The 21,673-nt window shown below is 40.2% G+C and overlaps 1 protein-coding gene across 5 annotated transcripts in view; it reads left to right on the forward strand.

The window, feature by feature from the left end:
- Positions 1-21,673, forward strand: part of LOC133549151 (suppressor of tumorigenicity 7 protein homolog) — a 54,809-nt gene that overhangs the window by 20,636 nt on the left and 12,500 nt on the right. For all 5 annotated transcript variants that reach the window (XM_061894305.1, XM_061894306.1, XM_061894307.1 and 2 more), the window contains 6 exons: positions 5,538-5,620; positions 7,080-7,239; positions 7,306-7,360; positions 13,704-13,819; positions 13,889-13,964; positions 21,367-21,521. In XM_061894305.1, the coding sequence (XP_061750289.1) occupies positions 5,538-5,620; positions 7,080-7,239; positions 7,306-7,360; positions 13,704-13,819; positions 13,889-13,964; positions 21,367-21,521 (645 nt within the window). The remainder of the gene's footprint in view (positions 1-5,537; positions 5,621-7,079; positions 7,240-7,305; positions 7,361-13,703; positions 13,820-13,888; positions 13,965-21,366; positions 21,522-21,673) is intronic.

Consider the following 21,673-nt stretch of genomic DNA (forward strand, 5'->3'; position numbering starts at 1 on the left):
TGTGCAATACAAGCAGCCCGGCAACGTGTTCACTTGTGTGTGATATCATGTGCGATAATAGCAGTCCTGCAGTGTTTACTTGTGTGTGATATCATGTGCGCTACAAGCAGTCCTGCAGAGTGTTTACTCGTGTGTGATATCATGTGCGATACAAGCAGTCCTGTAGTATTGACTTGTGTGATATCATGTGCGATACAAGCAGTCCTGCAGAGTGTTGACTTGTGTGATATGATGTGCGATACAAGCAGTCCCGCAGAGTGCTGACTTGTGTGATATGATGTGCGATACAAGCAGTCCTGCAGTGTTTACTTGTGTGTGATACCATGTGCAAAACAAGCAGCCCTGCAACGTGTTCACTTGTGTGTGATATCATGTGCGATAATAGCAGTCCTGCAGTGTTTACTTGTGTGATATCATGTGCGATACAAGCAGTCCTGCAGAGTGTCTACTCGTGTGTGATATCATGTGCGATACAAGCAGTCCTGCAGTATTGACTTGTGTGATATCATGTGCGATACAAGCAGTCCTGCAGAGTGTTGACTTGTGTGATATGATGTGCGATACAAGCAGTCCCGCAGAGTGCTGACTTGTGTGATATGATGTGCGATACAAGCAGTCCTGCAGTGTTTACTTGTGTGTGATACCATGTGCAAAACAAGCAGCCCTGCAACGTGTTCACTTGTGTGTGATATCATGTGCGATACTAGCAGTCCTGCAGCGTTTACTTGTGTGTGATATCATGTGCGATGCAAGCAGTCCTACAGAGTGTTTACTCGTGTGTGATAATATGTGTAATACAAGCAGTTTTGCAGCATGTTTACTTGTGTGTGTGTGTGATATCATGTGTGTTGCAAGCAGTCCTACAGAGTGTTTACTCGTGTGTGATATTATGTTTAATAGAAGCAGTTTTGCAGCGTGTTCACTTGTGTGTGATATCATGTGTGATGCAAGCAGTCCTGCCGAGTGTATTTACTTGTGTATGATATCATGTGCGATACAAGCAGCGTGTTTACTTGTGCCAAGCTGGACAGACAGTTAACATCTAAATATCCTCCAATAAACACACAATTCTATTTTACTAAAGTCATTTGCAAAAGTTAAACGTTAGGCCACGAGGAGATAGCAGCTACACAACAGCTTAGCACACAGGCTAGACACGGGTAGTAATCACTGAAGTTGTATATGACTTGTGATACAGGAGGTGATGTGCAAACAAGGAGCAGGAGACACGATGTCACGTTTTAGTTCATGTTTCTCGTGGTGTGAGCAGAAGGGGAGAAGTCACTCTTGTTAGCCAGCACTTTGACACATTAGCAGTGTAAAGCAGCGCAGGCGAGCCTGCTGAAGGGGTGTCATTTAGGGGTTGCCATGGTTACTCTTGCAAGAGTTGACCAGGGAGCCCCGCCCCCATTAGAATGCTTATCCTGGATTGGCTGATCCACTCGCGCTGCTGGCTTCCAAACGGCAGGGCAGCAGTGGCTGCTGTGTCTACGACCACTACCTCCACTAGGACCAGGACATGTGTTCTATGGTCCAGAGGTCTTTCAGGAGGGACAGGACTCTTAGGAACACGCTGACTTGTGTGTTGTGTTGTGAAGTGATGTTGTCATACTTACTATCTTGTGTGCTGCTACACAACGTCTTGTACCTTGTTCATTTGGAGCACATGAATTTATCATTTACACATTTGTTCTCATTCATATGTTGTGTGTGTGTGTGTGTGTGTGTGTCCTCCATCAATGAGAGATACACAGGTGTGTGTGTGTGTGTGTGTGTGTGTGTTTTGTCTTTGCCATCAGAGTCACTTGGCAAAACTAAAGAGAGAAAGTTGAAGAGAAAGGTACTCAAGCTAATTAATGCATTTCTTGGTTCAGCCAGTGAAAACTACTCCAAAATCTTTTGACATTACTACCGACAATAACGTCTAACTTTACGCCGTGTGTGCGTCTTCCAACCTCCGTTTGGACATGGCTGTGTGGCGTGTTCACGTCCTCCCGTGCATGTGTTGGGTTTCTCCGGGCACTCCAGTTTCCGCAAAATTGTAAGAATTTTAATCATTCGAACAAATACAAACATTTTAACAATAATAAACATTGCAATAATATTAAACATTGTAATAATTGTAACAATAATGAACATTGTAACAATTGCAACGTTATTACACATTGTAACAACTGTCACATTGTTAAATTGAACAATTGTAAACATTGTAACAATTGTAAACATTATAACAATATTAAACATTGTAACAATTGGAAACAATGTAACTATTGTAAAAAGAACAAAAAAACAAAACAATATTAAACATTGTAACAACTGTAACAATATTGAACATGGCAATAGGTGTAAACATTGCAACAATATTAAACATTGTAGTAATATTGAACATAGCAATAGTTGTAAACATTGTAATTAAATATTGTAACAATATTAAACATGGCAACAATTGTAAACATTGTCACAATTGGAGACATTTTAACAATTGTAACAATATTAAACATTGCAACTGTGCAGCTGTGATAGGCTCCAGCACCCCCGCGACCCCGAAAGGGACAAGCAGTAGAAAATGGATGGACTATTGTAACACTTGTAAAATTTGTAACAATTGTAAACATTGTAACAATATTAAACATGGCAATAATTGAAATCATTGTAAAAATTGTAGTAGAATTAAACAATATAACAATTGTAAACATTGTAACACATGTAACAGTATTAAACATTGTAACACATGTAACAATATTTAACATTGTAACAACATTAAACATGGGAACAATTGTAAACATTGTAACAAGATTAAATATTGTAACACAATTGAACATTGTAACAATTATGTAATTAATTAAACATAGCCACAATTGTAAACCTTGTCACAATTGAAAACATTTTAACAATTGTAACAATATTAAACATTGTAACTGTGCAGCTGGGATAGGCTCCAGCACCCCCCGTTACCCTGAAAGGGACAAGCGGTAGAAAAAAGGGATGGATGGATGGACTATTGTAACACTTGGAAAAAATGGAACAATATTAAAATTTGTAACAATTGTAACAATATTAAACATGGGAATTATTGCAATCATTGTAAAAATTGCAACAATATTAAACATTGTAACACTTGGAAAAATTGTAACAAATGTAACAGTATTGAACATTGTACCACATGTAACAGTATTAAACATTGTAACGCATATAACAGTATTAAGCATTGTAACACATGTACCAGTATTAAGCATTGTAACACATATAACAGTATTAAACATTGTAACACATTTACCAGTATTAAGCATTGTAACACATCTAACAATATTAAACATTGTAACAAACGTAACAATATTAAACGTTGTAAACATTGTAACAATTGTAACAGCATTAAACATTGTAAAAACCGTAAACATTGTACCGGTATAGCTCGGTTGGTAGAGCGGCCGTGCCAGCAACTTGAGGGTTGCAGGCTCGATTCCCGCTTATGCCTTCCAAGTCAACGCCGTTTTGTCCTTGGGCAAGACACTTTACCCACCTGCTCCCCGTGCCACCCACACTGGTTTAATATTAACTTAGATATTGGGTTTCACTATGTAAAGCGCCTTGAGTCACTTGAGGAAAAAGCGCTATATAAATATAATTCACTTCACTTGACTACCAATTCACATGTCACATAAGTATTCAAACCCTTTGCTCAATACTTTGTTGATACATCTTTGGCAGTTGATAAAAACTTTTGGTTTGTAAAATGTGGGCTGAGCGTTCTCCAATAAGTTCTCTCCTCATTGGACTTTAGGCAAACACTTGAAATATACGAGCTTGGTGTTCCAGCCTGATGATTGGAGGCTTTGATGGACGTGCTTAGTGCTCCCTTCACACCAGCTGTTGTCCTCAAAGACTCCTTTTCTGCACCAAGAGGCTGCACTCCACTCCACTCAATGGCTGACCAGCTGCCCCCTCTTTGCACACATGCGCCTGTGTGTGTGTGTGTGTGTGTGTGTGTGTGTGTGTTAGGGCTGGAATTTTACAGATTTTTTTATTTTGATTTCGACTACAGCTTCTCATGATCACGACAACATAATAATGGAAAACAACTATTATTAGGCTGCCCAACGTGCATACAAATTCCGCAGCTTGTGACGGATGAGTGGGGGAAAAAAAGAGCAAATCTATTAGAAGTTTGTATTTCACCATGGTTGCTACTCGGCCTGGGCAATATGGCTTAAAAATAAAATCCCTGATTCTTTCCACAAACAAATTTTTCCCTACTTTTTAAAGAACCCATTGAATACAAATGACAGGTCATTCAAAACAAGTTTTTCTTTTATTTGATCAAAAACTAGTACATTGGAATGACACTGCATCTTACTCTTAACAACATTCAATTAATATTCTTCTTCTTACACCAGATGTGAATTATACGTTTTATGGAGTAATTTTCAAAAAGCTAAATCAAGAGTCTTGAATAAAATACTTCTGTTAACAAAAAGGTCACATTGCATGCAAATACATAATTATCTCCAACATTGAGATTAATAGTGAAACTTGAATAGAATACATCTGTAAACAAAATGTACAAAACAAAAAACCAGTGAAGTTGGCATGTTGTGTAATTCGTAAATAAAATCAGAATTCAATGATTTGCAAATCCTTTTCAACTGGGGACGGCGTGGCGTAGTGGTGGAGTGGCCGTGCGCAACATCCACAGTTTCCCAAAAACAATTGGAAATGTGGACTCAGACACCTTTACACTTTGCATCAGATGAGCTCGGGCCTAGCAAAGCCGGCGGCTTTTCTGGGTGTTGTTGATAAATAGCTCTCGCTTTGTCATAGTAGAGTTTTAACTTGCACTTACAGATGTAACGACCAACTGTAGTTACTGACAGTGGTTTTCTGAAGTGTTCCGAAGCCCATGTGGTGATATCCTTTACACACTGTTGCTGCTTTTTGATGCCGTACCGCCTGAGGAATCGAAGGTCCGTAATATCATCGCCTATATGCAGTGATTTCTCCAGATTCTCCAAATCTTTTGACGATATTACGGACTGTAGATGGTGAAATCCCTAAATTACTTACAATAGCTGGTTGAGAAATGTTGTTCCTAAACTATTGGACAATTTGCTCACACAATTGTTCACAAAGTGGTGACCCTCACCCCATCCTTGTTTGTGAATGACATCATGGAAGCTGCTTTTATACCCAATCATGGCAACCCCCAATTAGCCTGTTCACCTGTGGGATGTTCCAAATAAGTGTTTGATGAGGATTCCTCAACTTTCTCAGTCTTCTTTGCCACTTATGCCAGCTTTTTTCTTACAAACAATCATACACACAACACATCTTATCTGTCGTGTTGTTGTGAACGATATCATTATAATTGGATGTAGTGAGTATGGCTGTAAGGCCAAAAAGTGTATTTGTAGCGTGTAGTTTGTACTTGGAGTTGTATTTACCAAGTGAATGTTTAAGAATAAGAAGAAGAGTATTTGCCATCATCCTACCCACAATGCATCAGTGTGCAGTGCTAACCTAGCGTCTTTCTTGTCTTGCAGTAAGCATGTTTCTCAACACCCTGACACCCAAGTTCTACGTGGCTCTGACCGGCACCTCCTCCCTCATATCAGGACTCATCTTGGTAACAACCACTTGTCATTCCACCCATTTGGGAACTAGTCATCCCAGATGAAGCCACTTACACACGTCACATGGTGCACAACTACACACATGCTTGCTACACACGTCACATGATGAACAACTACACACACAGGCTTGCTACACACGTCACATAATGCACAATTACACACATGCTAGCTACACACGTCACATAATGCACAACTACACACATGCTAGCTACACATCTTACTGTAGTTCCAGACACACACATTGTATGCTAGCAGTAGCAATAGTTGTACACTCACACTTTGTATGCTAGTTATAGTTGTACACTCACTTTGTACGCTATTTATAGTTGTACTCTCACACTTTGTATGTTAGTTGTACACTCACTTTGTACGTTATTTATAGTTGTACTCTCACACTTTGTATGTTAGTTGTACACTCACTTTGTATGCTATTTATAGTTGTACTCTCACACTTTGTATGTTAGTTGTACACTCACTTTGTACGCTATTTATAGTTGTACTCTCACACTTTGTATGTTAGTTGTACACTCACTCTTTGTGTTATAGTTGTAGTCGTAAACTCACATTTTGTATGCTAGTTGTAGTTGTACACTCACACTTTGTGTTCTAGTTGTAGTTGTACACTCACACTTTGTACACTATTTATAGTTGTAAACTCACACTTAATATGTTATTTGTATTTGTATTTGTAAACTCACACTTTGTACGCTATTTATAGTTGTACACTCACACTTTGTGTTGTAGTTGTATTTGTACACTCACACTTTGTATGCTAGTTGTAGTTGTACACTCACACTTTGCATGCTAGTTATACTTGTAAACTCACACTTAATATGTTAGTTGTAGTTGCACACTCAGACTTTGTGTTCTAGTTGTAGTTGTACACTCACACTTTGTATGCTAGTTGTGGTTGTACACTCACACTTTGTACGCTAGTTGTAGTTAACACTCACACTATGTACGCTATTTATAGTGCAGTTGTACACTCACACTTTGTATGCTAGTTGTAATTGTACACTCACACTTTGTATGCAAGTTGTACTTGTACACTCACATTTTGTATGTTAGTTATAGTCGTACACTCACTTTGTACACTATTTATAGTTGTACTCTCACACTTTGTATGTTAGTTGTACACTCACTCTGTACGCTATTTATAGTTGTACTCTCACACTTTGTGTTCTAGTTGTAGTTGTACACTCACACTTTGCGTTCTAGTTGTAGTTGTACACTCACATTGTACGCTAGTTGTAGTTGTACACTCACTTTGTAGACTAGTTATATTTGTACACTCACACTTTATACACATCTTAGGTATCCAACATGGCGCCCGTGTAGAGCTCCACACTCTTTATACACTCCTCTGAGCAGTATCATCTCCACGGCAACATGTTGGAAGCTGACAACTAATGGAAACATTCTCACTGTGATGTCTGCTTTGTCTCCCCACAGATCTTCGAGTGGTGGTACTTCAGGAAATACGGGACGTCTTTCATCGAGCAGGTGTCCGTGAGCCACTTGCGCCCCCTGCTGGGCGGAGTGGACAGCAGCAGCCCCAGCAGCTCCAGCAGCAGCAACGGGGAGGCGGAGTCCAGTCGACAAAGCGTGTCAGGTGAGACGGCAGCAGTGATAGACGGTCATAGGCTGCACACCTCCAATCTTCTTGTTTCTCCTGCAGAATGTAAAGTGTGGAGAAACCCCTTGAATTTGTTTCGAGGAGCCGAGTACAACCGGTGAGTGACAGCCGTGAAACCTTCTTACTTCTTTATCGAGGTGTTCTTTGTCATCCTTCATCTTGCCACCTCCTCATCTTTCTCTTCGTCTTTCTTCTCTCCATCTTTGAGGACCGTCTTTGCTTCCAGGGAATGATTGCTTGTTCATTCTTTAGATCCTTGGGGGTCATTAAAAACCCTAGAAGTGTGAAAAAGAAGGCCTTTAATGGCATTAAAAAGCAGTAAATATGTTATCATACCTTTGCAATTGGCAACAAAAAAGACAACAAAACAAACCACCCTACCAGATTTTTCCAATTAGGGGGAAAAAAACACATATGGAGATGTTTAATATTTATCGGTCAGACCAATAACAAACTTTGCTTGACGATATATTAACGATAAACGATATCATTGCCATTATTTTTATGGGACCAATTGTACCATTGAATACATAATATTATTAATATATGTGTATCGTTTCAAAAGCAATACAATTGTATTTCTCATGTATTTTAACATTGTTAATGGAATAAAAAGGTTTATATCTCCAAGTTGAATAAAACAAACAAATATTAACAATAACATATACCGTATTTTTCTAACTATAAGTTGCAGTTTTTGGGCTTCACGGTGGCAGAGGGGTTAGTGCGTCTGCCTCACAATACGAAGTTCCTGCAGTCCTGGGTTCAAATCCAGGCTCTGGATCTTTCTGTGTGGAGTTTGCATGTTCTCCCCGTGAATGCGTGGGTTCCCTCCGGGTACTCCGGCTTCCTCCCACTTCCAAAGACATGCACCTGGGGATAGGTTGATTGGCAACACTAAATTGGCCCTAGTGTGTGAATGTGCGTGTGAATGTTGTCTGTCTATCTGTGTTGGCCCTGCGATGAGGTGGCGACTTGTCCAGGGTGTACCCCGCTTTCCGCCCGATTGTAGCTGAGATAGGCGCCAGCGCCCCCCGCGACTCCAAAAGGGAATAAGCGGTAGAAAATGGATGGATGGAAGTTGCAGTTTTTTTCATAGTTTGACTTATGTGTGAAATTATTAACACATTACCGTAAAATATCAAATAATATTATTTATCTCATTCGCGGAAGAGACAAAGAAACTGTCAGCAATCGTCACATACACGTCAACCAATAAGAATTTGGCGGAGGGGGGAGGGTCATGGCAGAAGTGCATTGTGGGTCATGGAATGCTAACTGCTATATGCCGGTGTTTTCCAACCACTGTGCCGCGGCACACTAGTGTTCCGTCAGATACTGTCTGGTTTGCCGTGGGAGATAACGTAATTTCTCCTATTTGGGTTAAAATTGTTTTTGGCAAACCTGTAATTATAGTCTGTATATTCTATAATGTTGTTGAGTGTCGGAGCTGTCTAGAGCTCGGCAGAGTGACCGTGTGATACTCTTCCATCTCAGTAGGTGGCTGCCGGTAGCTAATTGCTTTGTAGATGTCGGAAACGGCGGGAGGCAGGGTGCCGGTAAAAAGGCATCTTATGATTAAACCAAAAATAAACAAAAGGTGAGTGCCCCTAAGAAAAAGCATTGAAGTGTAGGGAAGGCTATGCAGAACTTCACTAAAACTGAACAAGCTACAAAGTCAACGAAAACAGAATTCTGGACGACAGCAAAGACTTACTGTGCAGCAAATGTACACCAATCAATCAATGTTTATTTCTATAACCCTAAATCACAAGTGTCCCAAAGGGCTGCACAAGCCACAACAACATCCGCGGATCAGCACCCACAAGGGCAAGGAAAAACTCACAACCCAGTGGGACGTTGATGAGAATGACTATGAGAAATCTTGGAGAGGACCGCGAATGTGGATAACCCCCCGCCCCCATCCCTCTCTCTAGGGGAGACCGGATGCAATGGACGTCGAGGGGGTCTGACATAATATTGTGAAAGTCCAGTCCATAGTGGAGCTAACATAATAGTGTGAAAGTCCAGTCCATAGTGGATCTAACATAATATTGTGAAAGTCCAGTCCATAGTGGATCTAATATAATAGTGTGAGTCCAGAACATACTATGACAATCAACAATCTCCTCACAAAGAAGGATAAAAACAACTGAAATATTCTTAATTGCTAAAACAAAGTCGATGCGGGGAATATCGCTCAAAGGAAGACATGAAACTGCAACAGGAAAATACCAAAAAAAGGGAAAAACCCACCGAAATAGGAGCGCCAGACAAGAACTAAAACACTACAGGAAAACAGCAAAAAACTCCAAAAAAGTCACGGCGTGATGTGACAGGTCTTGACTTACTTTGAGACAAGAGCTATATTGATGCATGGTTGGTTATGGTTTAAAGTCATATCCAACAATTGCGACGATGACTTTTTATCGCCAACTGAGTTTAGTTTTTTTAATGATTTCTGCTGGTGGTGTGCCTCTGGATTTTGTCAACGCGAAACATGTGTCTTGGCTCAAAAAAGGTTGAAAAACACTGCTAACTGCTATATGCTACTGCCGTAGCTATTAAAGTGGATCATTTCATCGTTGGCGGTAACTTATAAAAACTGAGAATGGCTGAACAAAAATGGCAGCGAAAAGGATATCATGTACTGCAGATTACAAGCTGGACGTAGTGAAATATGCAGCAGAAAACGACAAGAGGAAGCGGCGCATACCTTTGGAGTTGGCAGAGTTGTCTAGAAGCGACATCGAGGAAGAAGATTTCATGGGATTTATCAATTAGGAGTGACAGATAGTTTGGTAAAAGTATAGCATGTTCTATATGTTATAGTTCTTTGAATGACTCTTACCATAATATGTTACGTTAACATAGCAGGCACCTTCTCAGTTGGTTATTTATGCCACATATAACGTACACTTATTCAGCCTGTTGTTCACTATTCTTTATTTATTTCAAATTGCCTTTCAAATGTCTATTCTTGGTGTTGGATTTTATCAAATAAATTTCCCCCAAAAATGCGACTTATACTCTAATGCGACGTATATACGTTTTTTTCCTTTATTATCCATTTTCGGCCGGTGCGACGTATACTCCAAAGCGATTTATAATCGGAAAAATACGGTACTTTGTTAGAAAAATGATGCTCTTGAATAAAAATCACAACCAAAAGCAATAAAATATGTTAAAGGACGACTCAAACAATAAATGAAATGTCCAAATAAAGTAAAAGTATTTAATCACAGTATTTTGCAGAGTTGTGTTTACACTGACCTGGCTTGTTCACCAAAGGCCTCAGTGAGCGTGTGGAGTAGTTGTTGTGTTTGAAGTGGGCATGTTGTTCTGAAACTGCCCATAGTCTCATCTTGTTCCAAAGGTTTACTCTGAAATATTCCCACATTAGTGGTTTTTTCATCATTTTGTCCTGGTGAGCTGCTACATGCTAACTAGTTGCAGTGTGTGATGCTAGCGGGCTAGTTGTGTCGCCTCACAAAAACTAAAAAACACTCATTGAGGACAAGAGAGTTCACTCCCTTCTTTTCATTCCGCTCTGCTACAAAGGCGAGTAGCAGCTGACAGCCAGGAAAAAAGTGAATGAATGCTCTTGAAGTGTGCACATGATGATTTTTATACCCTCTGGAAAACTTACCGCCTTCATTTTTTTTTTGTCCTCGGTTAATTGACTTGTCGAGTATCGGTCCAGGCCTAGGTCAGACTTAATCAGACCCCATTCAAATTGAGACTAAAAAGTACATTTAGACAAAAAAGTAAATTTAGACTTAAGTTAATATGAACTAAAACCTTGAGACTAAAAAGTACACTCAGACTAAAAAGTACATTTAGACCAAAATGTTAAAACTAACAAGTTAATTTAGAATAAAAAGTAAATTTAGACCAAAGTTAATTTAGACTAAAAATTTAAGATGAAAAAGTACATTTAGACCAAAATGTTAAAACTAAAAAGTTATTTTAGAATAAAAAGTTAATTTAGACTAAAGTTAATTTAGACTAAAAAGTTAAGACTAAAAAGTACATTTAGACCAAAATGTTAGAACTAAAAAGTTAAGACTAAAAAGTACATTTAGAATAAAAAGTTAATTTAGACTAACAAGTAAAGAATAAAATGTTAACTTACACTAAAAAGTAAATTTAGACTTAAGTTAATTTAGACTAAAACTTTAAGACTAAATAGTACATTTAGACTAAAAAGTTAAAACTAAAAAGTGAATTTAGAATAAAAAGTAAATTTAGACTAATAAGTAAATTTAGACTAAAAAGCCCATTTAGATTAAAAAGTCAAGACTGAAAAGTACATCTAGACCAAAATGTTAAAACTAAAAAGTTAAGACTATAAAGTACATTTAGACCAAAATCCATCCATCCATCCATTTTTCTACCGCTTATTCCCTTTTGAGGTCGCTGGCGCCTATCTCAGCTACAATGTTAAAACTAAAAAAGTTAAGACTAAAAAGTTAATTTTAGACTAACAAGTTAAGACTAAAATGTTAATTTACACCTAAAAGTAAATTTAGACTAAAGTTAATTTAGACTAAAACGTTAAGACTTAAAAGTACATTCAGACTAAAAAGTTAAGACTAAATAGTACATTTAGACTAAAAATTTAAAACAAAAAATTAAATTTATAATAAAAAGTACATTTAGACTAAAAAGTTGATTTAGACTAAAGTGAATTTAGACTAAAAGGTTAAGCCTAAAAAGTTAATTTACACTAACAAGTCAAGACTAAAATGTTAATTTACACTAAAAAGTTAAGAATAAAATTACATTTAGACTAAAAAGACTAAAAAGTTAATTTAGACTAAAAAGTTAAGACTAAATAGTACATTTAGAATAAAAAGTACATTTAGACCTACTCGGTGGCCTAGTGGTTAGATTGTCTGCCCTGAAATCGGTAAGTCGTGAGTCATACCAAAGACTATAAAAATGGGACCCATTGCCTCCCTGCTTGGCACTCAGCATCAAGGGTTGGAATTGGGGGTTAAATTACCAAAAATGATTCCCGGGTGGGGCACCGCTGCTGCTCACTGCTCCCCTCAACTCCCAGGGGGTGATCAAGGGTCAAATGCAGAGAATAATTTCACCACACCAAGTGTGTGTGTGACAATCATTGGTACTTTAACTTTAAAATGTAAATTAAGACTAAAGTTAATTAGACTATAAAGTTAATTTAGACTAATAAGTTAAGACTAAAAAGTTAATTTAAGCTAACAAGTTAAGAATAAGAGGCTAATTTAGACTAAAAAGTTAAGAATAAAAGTACATTTAGACTAAAAAGTTAAGACTAAAAAGGTCATTTAGACTAAAGTTAATCTAGACCAAAAAGTTAATTAAGACTAAAAAGTTGCGACTAAAAAGTTAATTTAGACTAAAAAGTTAAAACTAAATAGTACATGTAGACTAAAAAGTTTAAACTAAAAAGTTAATTTAGAATAAAAAGTATATTTAGACTAAAAAGTTAATTTAGACTAAAGTTAATTTAGACTAAAAAGTAAATTTAGACTAACAAGTTAAGACAAAAGTTAATTTAGAGTAGCAAGTTAAGAATAAAATGTTAATTTACACTAAAATGTTAAGAATAAAGTACATTTAGACTAAAATGTTGGACTAAAAAAGTTTTTATTTAGACTAAAAATTTTTATTTAGACTATAAATTTAAGCCTAAAAAGTCCATTTAGACTATAAAGTTAGGACTACAAAATTAATTTAGACTAAAAAGTTAATTTAGAATGAAAAATATATTTAGACTAAAGTTAATCTAGACTAAAAAGTTAATTAAGACTTAAAAGTTGCGACTAATAAGTTAATTGACTAAAAAGTTAAAACTAAATAGTACATGTAGACAAAAAAGTTTAAACTAAAAAGTTAATTTAGAATAAAAAGTATATTTAGACTAAAAAGTTAATTTAGACTAAAGTTAATTTAGACTAAAAAGTTAAGAATAAAAGTACATTTAGACTAAAGTTAATTTAGACTAAAAAGTTAATTTAGACTAACAAGTTAAGACAAAAGTTAATTTAGAGTAGCAAGTTAAGAAAAACATGTTAATTTAGACTAAAAAGTTAAGAATAAAGTACATTTAGACTAAAAAGTTGGACTAAAAAAGGTTTTATTTAGACTAAAAAATTTAATTTAGACTATAAATTTAAGCCTAAAAAGTAAATTTAGACTATAAAGTTAGGACTACAAAATTAATTTAGATTAAAAAGTTAAGACTAAAATGTACATTTACACTAAAACGTTGAGGACTAAAAAGTACATTCAGACTACAAAGTTAATTAAGACTAAAAAGTTAGGACTAAATAATGAATTTGGACTAACAAGATAAGACTAAAGTAAACGTAGACTAAAAAAGATGGCACGTAGCATCTGGAGCGTCCTGACTGCTCTGAAGTGTTGAAGTGTGACGGCGTTGCATTCAGGTACACGTGGGTGACGGGACGAGAGCCGCTGACGTACTACGACATGAACCTGTCAGCGCAGGACCACCAGACCTTCTTCACGTGCGACTCCGACCACCTCAGACCCGCCGACGCCAGTGAGTTAGTTCCTCGCCGCGGACGCCATCTTCCCCCTAAACTCTGGCTGCTGTCCTCTGTGCTCGCAGTCATGCAGAAGGCCTGGAGAGAGAGGAACCCTCAAGCTCGCATCTCAGCCGCTCACGAAGCTCTGCAGCTGGAAGAGTAAGAACACTTCTTATGTTCTACCTTGGATGGATGGATGACTGACTGTGGGTGGATGAATGTCTGTGTGGTTGGATGACCCTGTGAATGGATGATTGTGTGAGGAAAGATTGATTGTGTGGATGGGTGACTGTGGGTGAATGATTGTGTGATGGATGATTGATTGTGTGGTTGGATGACTGTGTGGATGGACGACTGACTGGGTGGGTGATTGTGCGATAAAAGATTGATTGTGTGGACGGATGACTGTGGGTTGATGATTGATTGGGTGGATGGATGACTGGGTGGGTGATTGTGTGGGTGCACCACTGACTGTTTGGATGGATGGTGGACGGACGATTTTGTGGGTGGACCACTGACTCTGTGGATGGATGGTAGACGGACAATTCTGTGGGTGGTTGATTTTTTGGGTGGACCAGACTGTGTGGCTGGATGGTGGATGGACGATTGTGTGGGTGGACCACTGACTGTGGATGGATGGAGGACGAACGATTGTGTGGGTGGACCACTGACTCTGTGGATGGATGGTGGACGGACAATTCTGTGGGTGGTTGGTTGTGTGGGTGGACCACTGACTGTGTGGATGGATGAGGACGAACGATTGTGTGGGTGGACCTCTGACTGTGGATTGATGGAGGACGAACGATTGTGTGGGTGGACCTCTGACTGTGAATGGATGGAGGACGAACGATTGTGTGGGTGGACCTCTGACTGTGAATGGATGGTGGACGGACAATTGTGTGGGTGGACCACTGACTGTGGATGGATGGTGGACGAACGATTGTGTGGGTGGACCACTGACTCTGTGGATGGATGGTGGACGGACAATTCTGTGGGTGGTTGGTTGTGTGGGTGGACCACTGACTGTGTGGATGGATGAGGACGAACGATTGTGTGGGTGGACCTCTGACTGTGGATTGATGGAGGACGAACGATTGTGTGGGTGGACCTCTGACTGTGAATGGATGGAGGACGAACGATTGTGTGGGTGGACCTCTGACTGTGAATGGATGGTGGACGGACAATTGTGTGGGTGGACCACTGACTGTGGATGGATGGTGGACGAACGATTGTGTGGGTGGACCACTGACTGTGTGTGGATGGATGGTGGACGAACGATTGTGTGGGTGGACCACTGACTGTGTGTGGATGGATGGTGGACGGACGATTGTGTGGGTGGACCACTGACTCTAAGAATGGATGTTGGACGGACAATTGTGTGGGTGGACCACTGGCTGTGTGTGGATGGATGGTGGACGGGCGATTGTGTGGGTGGACCACTGACTGTGGATGGATGGTGGACGAACGATTGTGTGGGTGGACCACTGACTGTGTGTGGATGGATGGTGGACGAACGATTGTGTGGGTGGACCACTGGCTGTGTGTGGATGGATGGTGGACGGGCGATTGTGTGGGTGGACCACTGACTGTGGATGGATGGTGGACGAACGATTGTGTGGGTGGACCACTGACTCTAAGAATGGATGTTGGACGAATGATTGTGGGGGTTGACCACTGACGATGTGTGGATGGATGGTGGACGGACGATTGTGTGGGTGGATGTTTGTGTGGATGGACCACTGACTGGATGGATGGTGGACAAGTGATTGTGTGGGTAGACCACTGACTGTGGATTGATGGAGGACGAACGATTGTGTGGGTGGACCACTGACTGTGGATGGATGGTGGACGAACGATTGTGTGGGTGGACCACTGACTGTGGATGGATGGTGGACGAACGATTGTGTGGGTGGACCACTGACTGTGGATGGATGGTGGACGAACGATTGTGTGGGTGGACCACTGACTCTAAGAATGGATGTTGGACGGACAATTGTGTGGGTGGACCACTGACTGTGGATGGATGGTGGACGAACGATTGTGTGGGTGGACCACTGACTCTAAGAATGGATGTTGGACGAATGATTGTGTGGGTTGACCACTGACGATGTGTGGATGGATGGTGGACGGACGATTGTGTGGGTGGATGTTTGTGTGGGTGGACCACTGACTGGGTGTGGATGGATGGTGGACGGACAATTGTGTGGGTGGACCACTGACTGTGGATGGATGGTGGACGAACGATTGTGTGGGTGGACCACTGACTCTAAGAATGGATGTTGGACGAATGATTGTGTGGGTTGACCACTGACGATGTGTGGATGGATGGTGGACGGACGATTGTGTGGGTGGATGTTTGTGTGGGTGGACCACTGACTGGATGGATGGTGGACAAGTGATTGTGTGGGTAGACCACTGACTGTGTGTGGGTGGATGGTGGACGGACGATTGTGTGGGTGGACCACTGACTCTAAGGATGGATGGTGGACGAACGCATGTGTGGGGGGACCACTAAATGTGTGTGGATGGATGTTTGTGTGGGTGGACCACTGACAGTGGATGGACGATTGTGTGGGTGGATGACTTTGTTGGTGGATGATTGTGTGGGTGGACCACTGACTGTGGATGGATGGTTGACGGACAATTCTGTGGGTGGTTGATCGTGTGGATGGACCACTGACTGTGTGGCTGGATGGTCGGCGGACGATTGGGTGGGTGGATGACTGTGTTGGTGGATGGATGACTGACATGTGGGTGGATAGTTGTTTGGATGATTTCATTAGGAATAGATGACTTTGTGGGTTTATGATTGACTGTGGGTGGATGATTGTGTATGTGGATAAATGTATGGGTGGGTGACCGGATGACTGTGGGTGGATGAATGTGTGGGTTTATATCGGATTGTTGATAGTATGACCGACTAATAGGATGGATGCAGGACAGTAAGAGATGTGAGTGTGGAGAGGATTTTATTTGTGGGGAAAACTTCCTGCCTTTGAAGGCTGCTGTGTTTATTTTTAGACATGATGAAGACACTGCAAGATTTCTTACCTCCTTATGTAAGAAGTAAACACATGTGCTTCATATACAAGAAGTAAACAAATGTACTTCATATACAAGAAGTAAACAAATGTACTTCATATAAAAGAAGTAAACATGTGTACTGCATATACAAGAAGTAAACAAATATACTTCTTATGTCAGAAGTAAAATGTATATAAGTAAACATGTGTACTGCATATACAAGTAAACAAATATACTTCTTATGTCAGAAGTAAACAAATGTACTTCATATGTAAGAAGTAAACAAATGCATATAAGAAGTAAACATGTGTACTGCATATACAAGAAGTAAACAAATGTACTTCTTATGTCAGAAGTAAACAAATAAACTTCATATATAGAAGTAAACAAATGTACTTCATATAAAAGAAGTAAACAAATGTACTTCATATATAAGAATTAAATAAATGTATTGCATATGTAAGTACAGAAATGTACTACATATAGGAAGTAACCACATGTACTTATGTAAAAAGTACACACACGAACTGCATTTTCAAGAAGTAAACAAATGTACTTATGTAAGATGTAAACAAATATACCTCATATATAAGAAGAAATGTACTTCTTACATAAGAAGCCTTTGAAGTTAATACATACATAGTACTGTAACGTAAATAATACAACTGCACCATAAGTCGAATGGTACTGTAAATACCATTTTAATACCAAATTATGTCTACGGTTACTTTAAGTTTAATGTAAATTATACAAATGTACTTAAACTATACATTTGTACTTGAAAAAATACAACTATCGTATATAATACAATTGTACTTGAAAAAATACAGCTGTATTGTAGATGTATTTATCCTTCAGCCAAGCAGTTGCCTCCTAGGTCTGCTGAGGCTGACTAATCCTCCTCTCAGTCGCACATGAGCCAGGGAGGGCCATGTCCAGTCCTGAATCTTCTGATGGTCCACCACTGTCTCCTTGGGAGGTCAGTGCCAAAGACCTGTTGGGAAGGGTCTGAATCTCCTTGGACGCCCATTCCTTCTCCCAAGCTGATTGGATGGTGAAGTCGGCTGGTGGGGTGTCTGGATGTTGAGGAGGTCTTTTAGTCTTTGAACTTTTTAAGCACCCTATGGGTACATGCGGTTTGTGGGCCAGGTGGAGGTGCCATGTTTGATAGGACAGGGAGCCAGGGGGAGTGATGGTGAGGGAGTTGTCATGATTATGATCCTCATGGTTGTGTTGAGCTGGACCAAACAAGGACACAATACTTTGCTGCAGGCTGCATGCAATGGCTACTCCTGAGGCGCCCTATTTTACACCAACAAAATTGCAGAGCAGATCAATCAATCAATCAATGTTTACTTATATAGCCCTAAATCACTAGTGTCTCAAAGGGCTGCACAAACCACAACACAAACCATTACGACATCCTCGGTAGGCCCACATAAGGGCAAGGAAAACTCACACCCAGTGGGACGTCGGTGACAATGATGACTATGAGAACCTTAGAGAGGACGAAAGCAATGGATGTCGAGCGGGTCTAACATGATACTGTGAAAGTTCAATCCATAATGGATTGAACTTTCACAGTCGTGAGAGTCCAGTCCAAAGCGGATCCAACACAGCAGCGAGAGTCCCGTTCACAGCGGAGCCAGCAGGAAAACATCCCAAGCGGAGGCGGATCAGCAGTGCAGAGATGTCCCCAGCCCATGCACAGGCAAGCAGTACATGGCCACCGGATCGGACCGGACCCCCTCCACAAGGGAGAGTGGGACATAGGAGAAAAAGAAAAGGAACGGCAGATCAACTGGTCTAAGAAGGGAGTCTATTTAAAGGCTAGAGTATACAAATGAGTTTTAAGGTGAGACTTAAATGCTTCTACTGAGGTGGCATCTCGAACTGTTACCGGGAGGGCATTCCAGAGTACTGGAGCCCGAACGGAAAGCGCTCTATAGCCCGCAGACTTTTTTTGGGCTCTAGGAATCACTAATAAGCCGGAGTCTTTTGAACACAGATTTCTTGCCGGGACATATGCTACAATACAATCGGCAAGATATGCTGGAGCTAGACCGTGTAGTATTTTATACGTAAGTAGTAAAACCTTAAAGTCACATCTTAAGTGCACAGGAAGCCAGTGCAGGTGAGCCAGTACAGGCGTAATGTGATCAAACTTTCTTGTTCTTGTCAAAAGTCTAGCAGCCGCATTTTGTACCAACTGTAATCTTTTAATGCTAGACATGGGGAGACCCGAAAATAATACGTTACAGTAATCGAGACGAGACGTAACAAACGCATGGATAATGATCTCGGCCTCTTTAGGGAACAGAATGGAGCGAATTTTAGCGATATTACGGAGATGAAAGAAAGCCGTTTTAGTAACGCTTTTAATGTGTAGCTCAAAGGAGAGAGTTGGGTCGAAGATAATACCCAGATTATTTACCGTGTCGCCTTGTTTAATTGTTTGGTTGTCAAATGTTAGAGTTGTATCATTAAATAGAGGTCGGTGACTAGCAGGACCGATGATCAGCATTTCCGTTTTTTGGGCGTTGAGTTGCAAAAAGTTAGCGGACATCCATTGTTTAATTTCATTAAGACACGCCTCCAGCTGACTACAATCCGGCGTGTTGGTCGGCTTTAGGGGCATGTAGAGTTGGGTGTCATCAGCATAACAGTGAAAGCTAACACCGTATTTGCGTATGATGTCACCTAGCGGCAGCATGTAGATGCTGAAGAGTACAGGGCCAAGGACCGAACCCTGGGGAACTCCACACTTTAACGTAGTCCGAGGTCACATTGTTATGGGAGACGCACTGCATCCTCTCAGTAAGCTAAGATTTAAACCAAGATAGGGCTAAGTCTGACATACCAATTCATTTCTGGATCATTTCTGGACTTCAATTTACCTGCCGTCCATGTTATATGTTCTTTGAAGGATGGAGTCCTGTCAAGGGTCACTCCAAGGTAGGTGGAATTAGGGGAATGTGTACGTTTAAGCCCGCTCAGGTCGATGTTGAGTTCTCTGGCAGCTTCTGCGCCGTAGAGATGGAAAACACTAAAAACAGTTTTTGCTGGGCTTGGTTGTAGGCGGCAAGTTTTGCAGATCTGATCTAGTTTAGTGATATCTTCATTGAGCAGCCGTTCTATTTGATTGAACTCTTGTTCTTATAATACCAAACAGATGTCATATTCGGTGCTGGGGAGAGCGTTGGAGCTAGAACTCAGCCTTGTGAGAGACCATTGGTCCGTGTTCCCCAGGCACTTGTGTTCAGTCAGAGGTCAATTTTGTCAGCAGGGCTTTGATGATGTCTGTGGCCCAGGCAGACTGCGCCTTTGTTAGTTTCAGTCGAAGGCCTTCGTGTCAGACCGTATCATAGGTGTATACACAGTCCTTGTCTTCTGTCTGCTCTCTTTATTTTTTATTTTTTTTTGTCATGAAAAAGGGAGTTTTTTTGGGTTGGTGCACTAATTGTAAGTGTTAATTTTTTATGTTGATTTAATAAAAAAAAAATATATATAAAAAAAAAAAAATTTATAAAAAATTATTCTGCGGCCCAGTGTTTGGGGACCAGTGCTGTATATGATACAACTGTACCATAAATAACACTATTGTACTGTATATGATACAATTATACCGTAAATAACAGTTGTACTGTATATGACACAACTGTACCTTGAATCCAATTGTATTGTAAATAATAAAAAGGTATTATAATAATACAATTGTACCGTAAATAACACAGTTGTACTGTATATGATACAACTGTACTGTAAATAACATCATTGTACTGTATATGATACAATTGTACCATAAATAACAGTTGTACTGCATATGACACAACTGTACCTTGAATACAATTGTATTGTAAATAATAAGGTATTATAATAATACAATTGTAACATAAATAACACAGTTGTACTGTATATGATACAACTGTACTGTAAATAACACCATTGTACTGTATACGACACAACTATACCTTGACTAACACAATTGTACTGTATATGATACAAATTGTACCGTAAATACAATTGTACTGTTAATAATAAAAAGTTTTTGTGAATAGTATAATTGTACTGTAAATAATAAAATAAAGACAAAAGCAGTCTTTTAGTCGCCAGGTGTGTGGGCTAAGAAAGCAAATGACTACCAAACTCTTATTGTGACAGATCAGTTACAGCTGTGGCTGTAGGCGACACCCTGATATAATTTTGTAGTAAGTCTACCAGATGGCAAGAGCTGCATTAGAAATAGGGAGTGGTCCCCTCCCACCCAGCGGCTTAATCTAGCTCTGCATGCGCTATAAAACGTTGGTGTGAAAGGATCAACTCACGCTGACTCAGCAGTTTATTGCTGGTTGTGACCACGTGGTCAGAGACAACTATGTTCCACTTTCTCATGCACTACAGATCATCATTATATTGAAAGAAGGAAGGCTTCTCTCCAATGATGCGCTCCATGCTAGTGGTTCAAGTATGGGGCCTTCAGGAACACCACACACAGCCTGATGTAGCACTTCTGACACGCTTCTTCTTCACGTCCCAGCTGTGCCACGGCCTACATCCTGCTGGCCGAAGAAGAGGCCACCACCATCATGGAGGCTGAGCGCTTGTTCAAGCAGGCCTTGAAAGCGGGAGAAGTTTGTTATCGCCGAAGTCAACAGCTGCAGCACCACAGCACCCAGTATGAGGCCCAGCACAGTGAGTACTTACTTCCTGTCTAGTACACACTTGTCATCACTTCTACACCCATACTTGCCAACCCTCCCAGATTTTACGGGAGACTCCCAAAAACCTCCCGGGACAAATTTTCTCCTGAAATTCAGGCGGAGCTGGAGGCCACGCCCCCTCCA

This window comes from Nerophis ophidion, linkage group LG03, assembly GCF_033978795.1.
Source record: "Nerophis ophidion isolate RoL-2023_Sa linkage group LG03, RoL_Noph_v1.0, whole genome shotgun sequence".
Taxonomy (NCBI): Eukaryota; Metazoa; Chordata; class Actinopteri; order Syngnathiformes; family Syngnathidae; genus Nerophis; species Nerophis ophidion.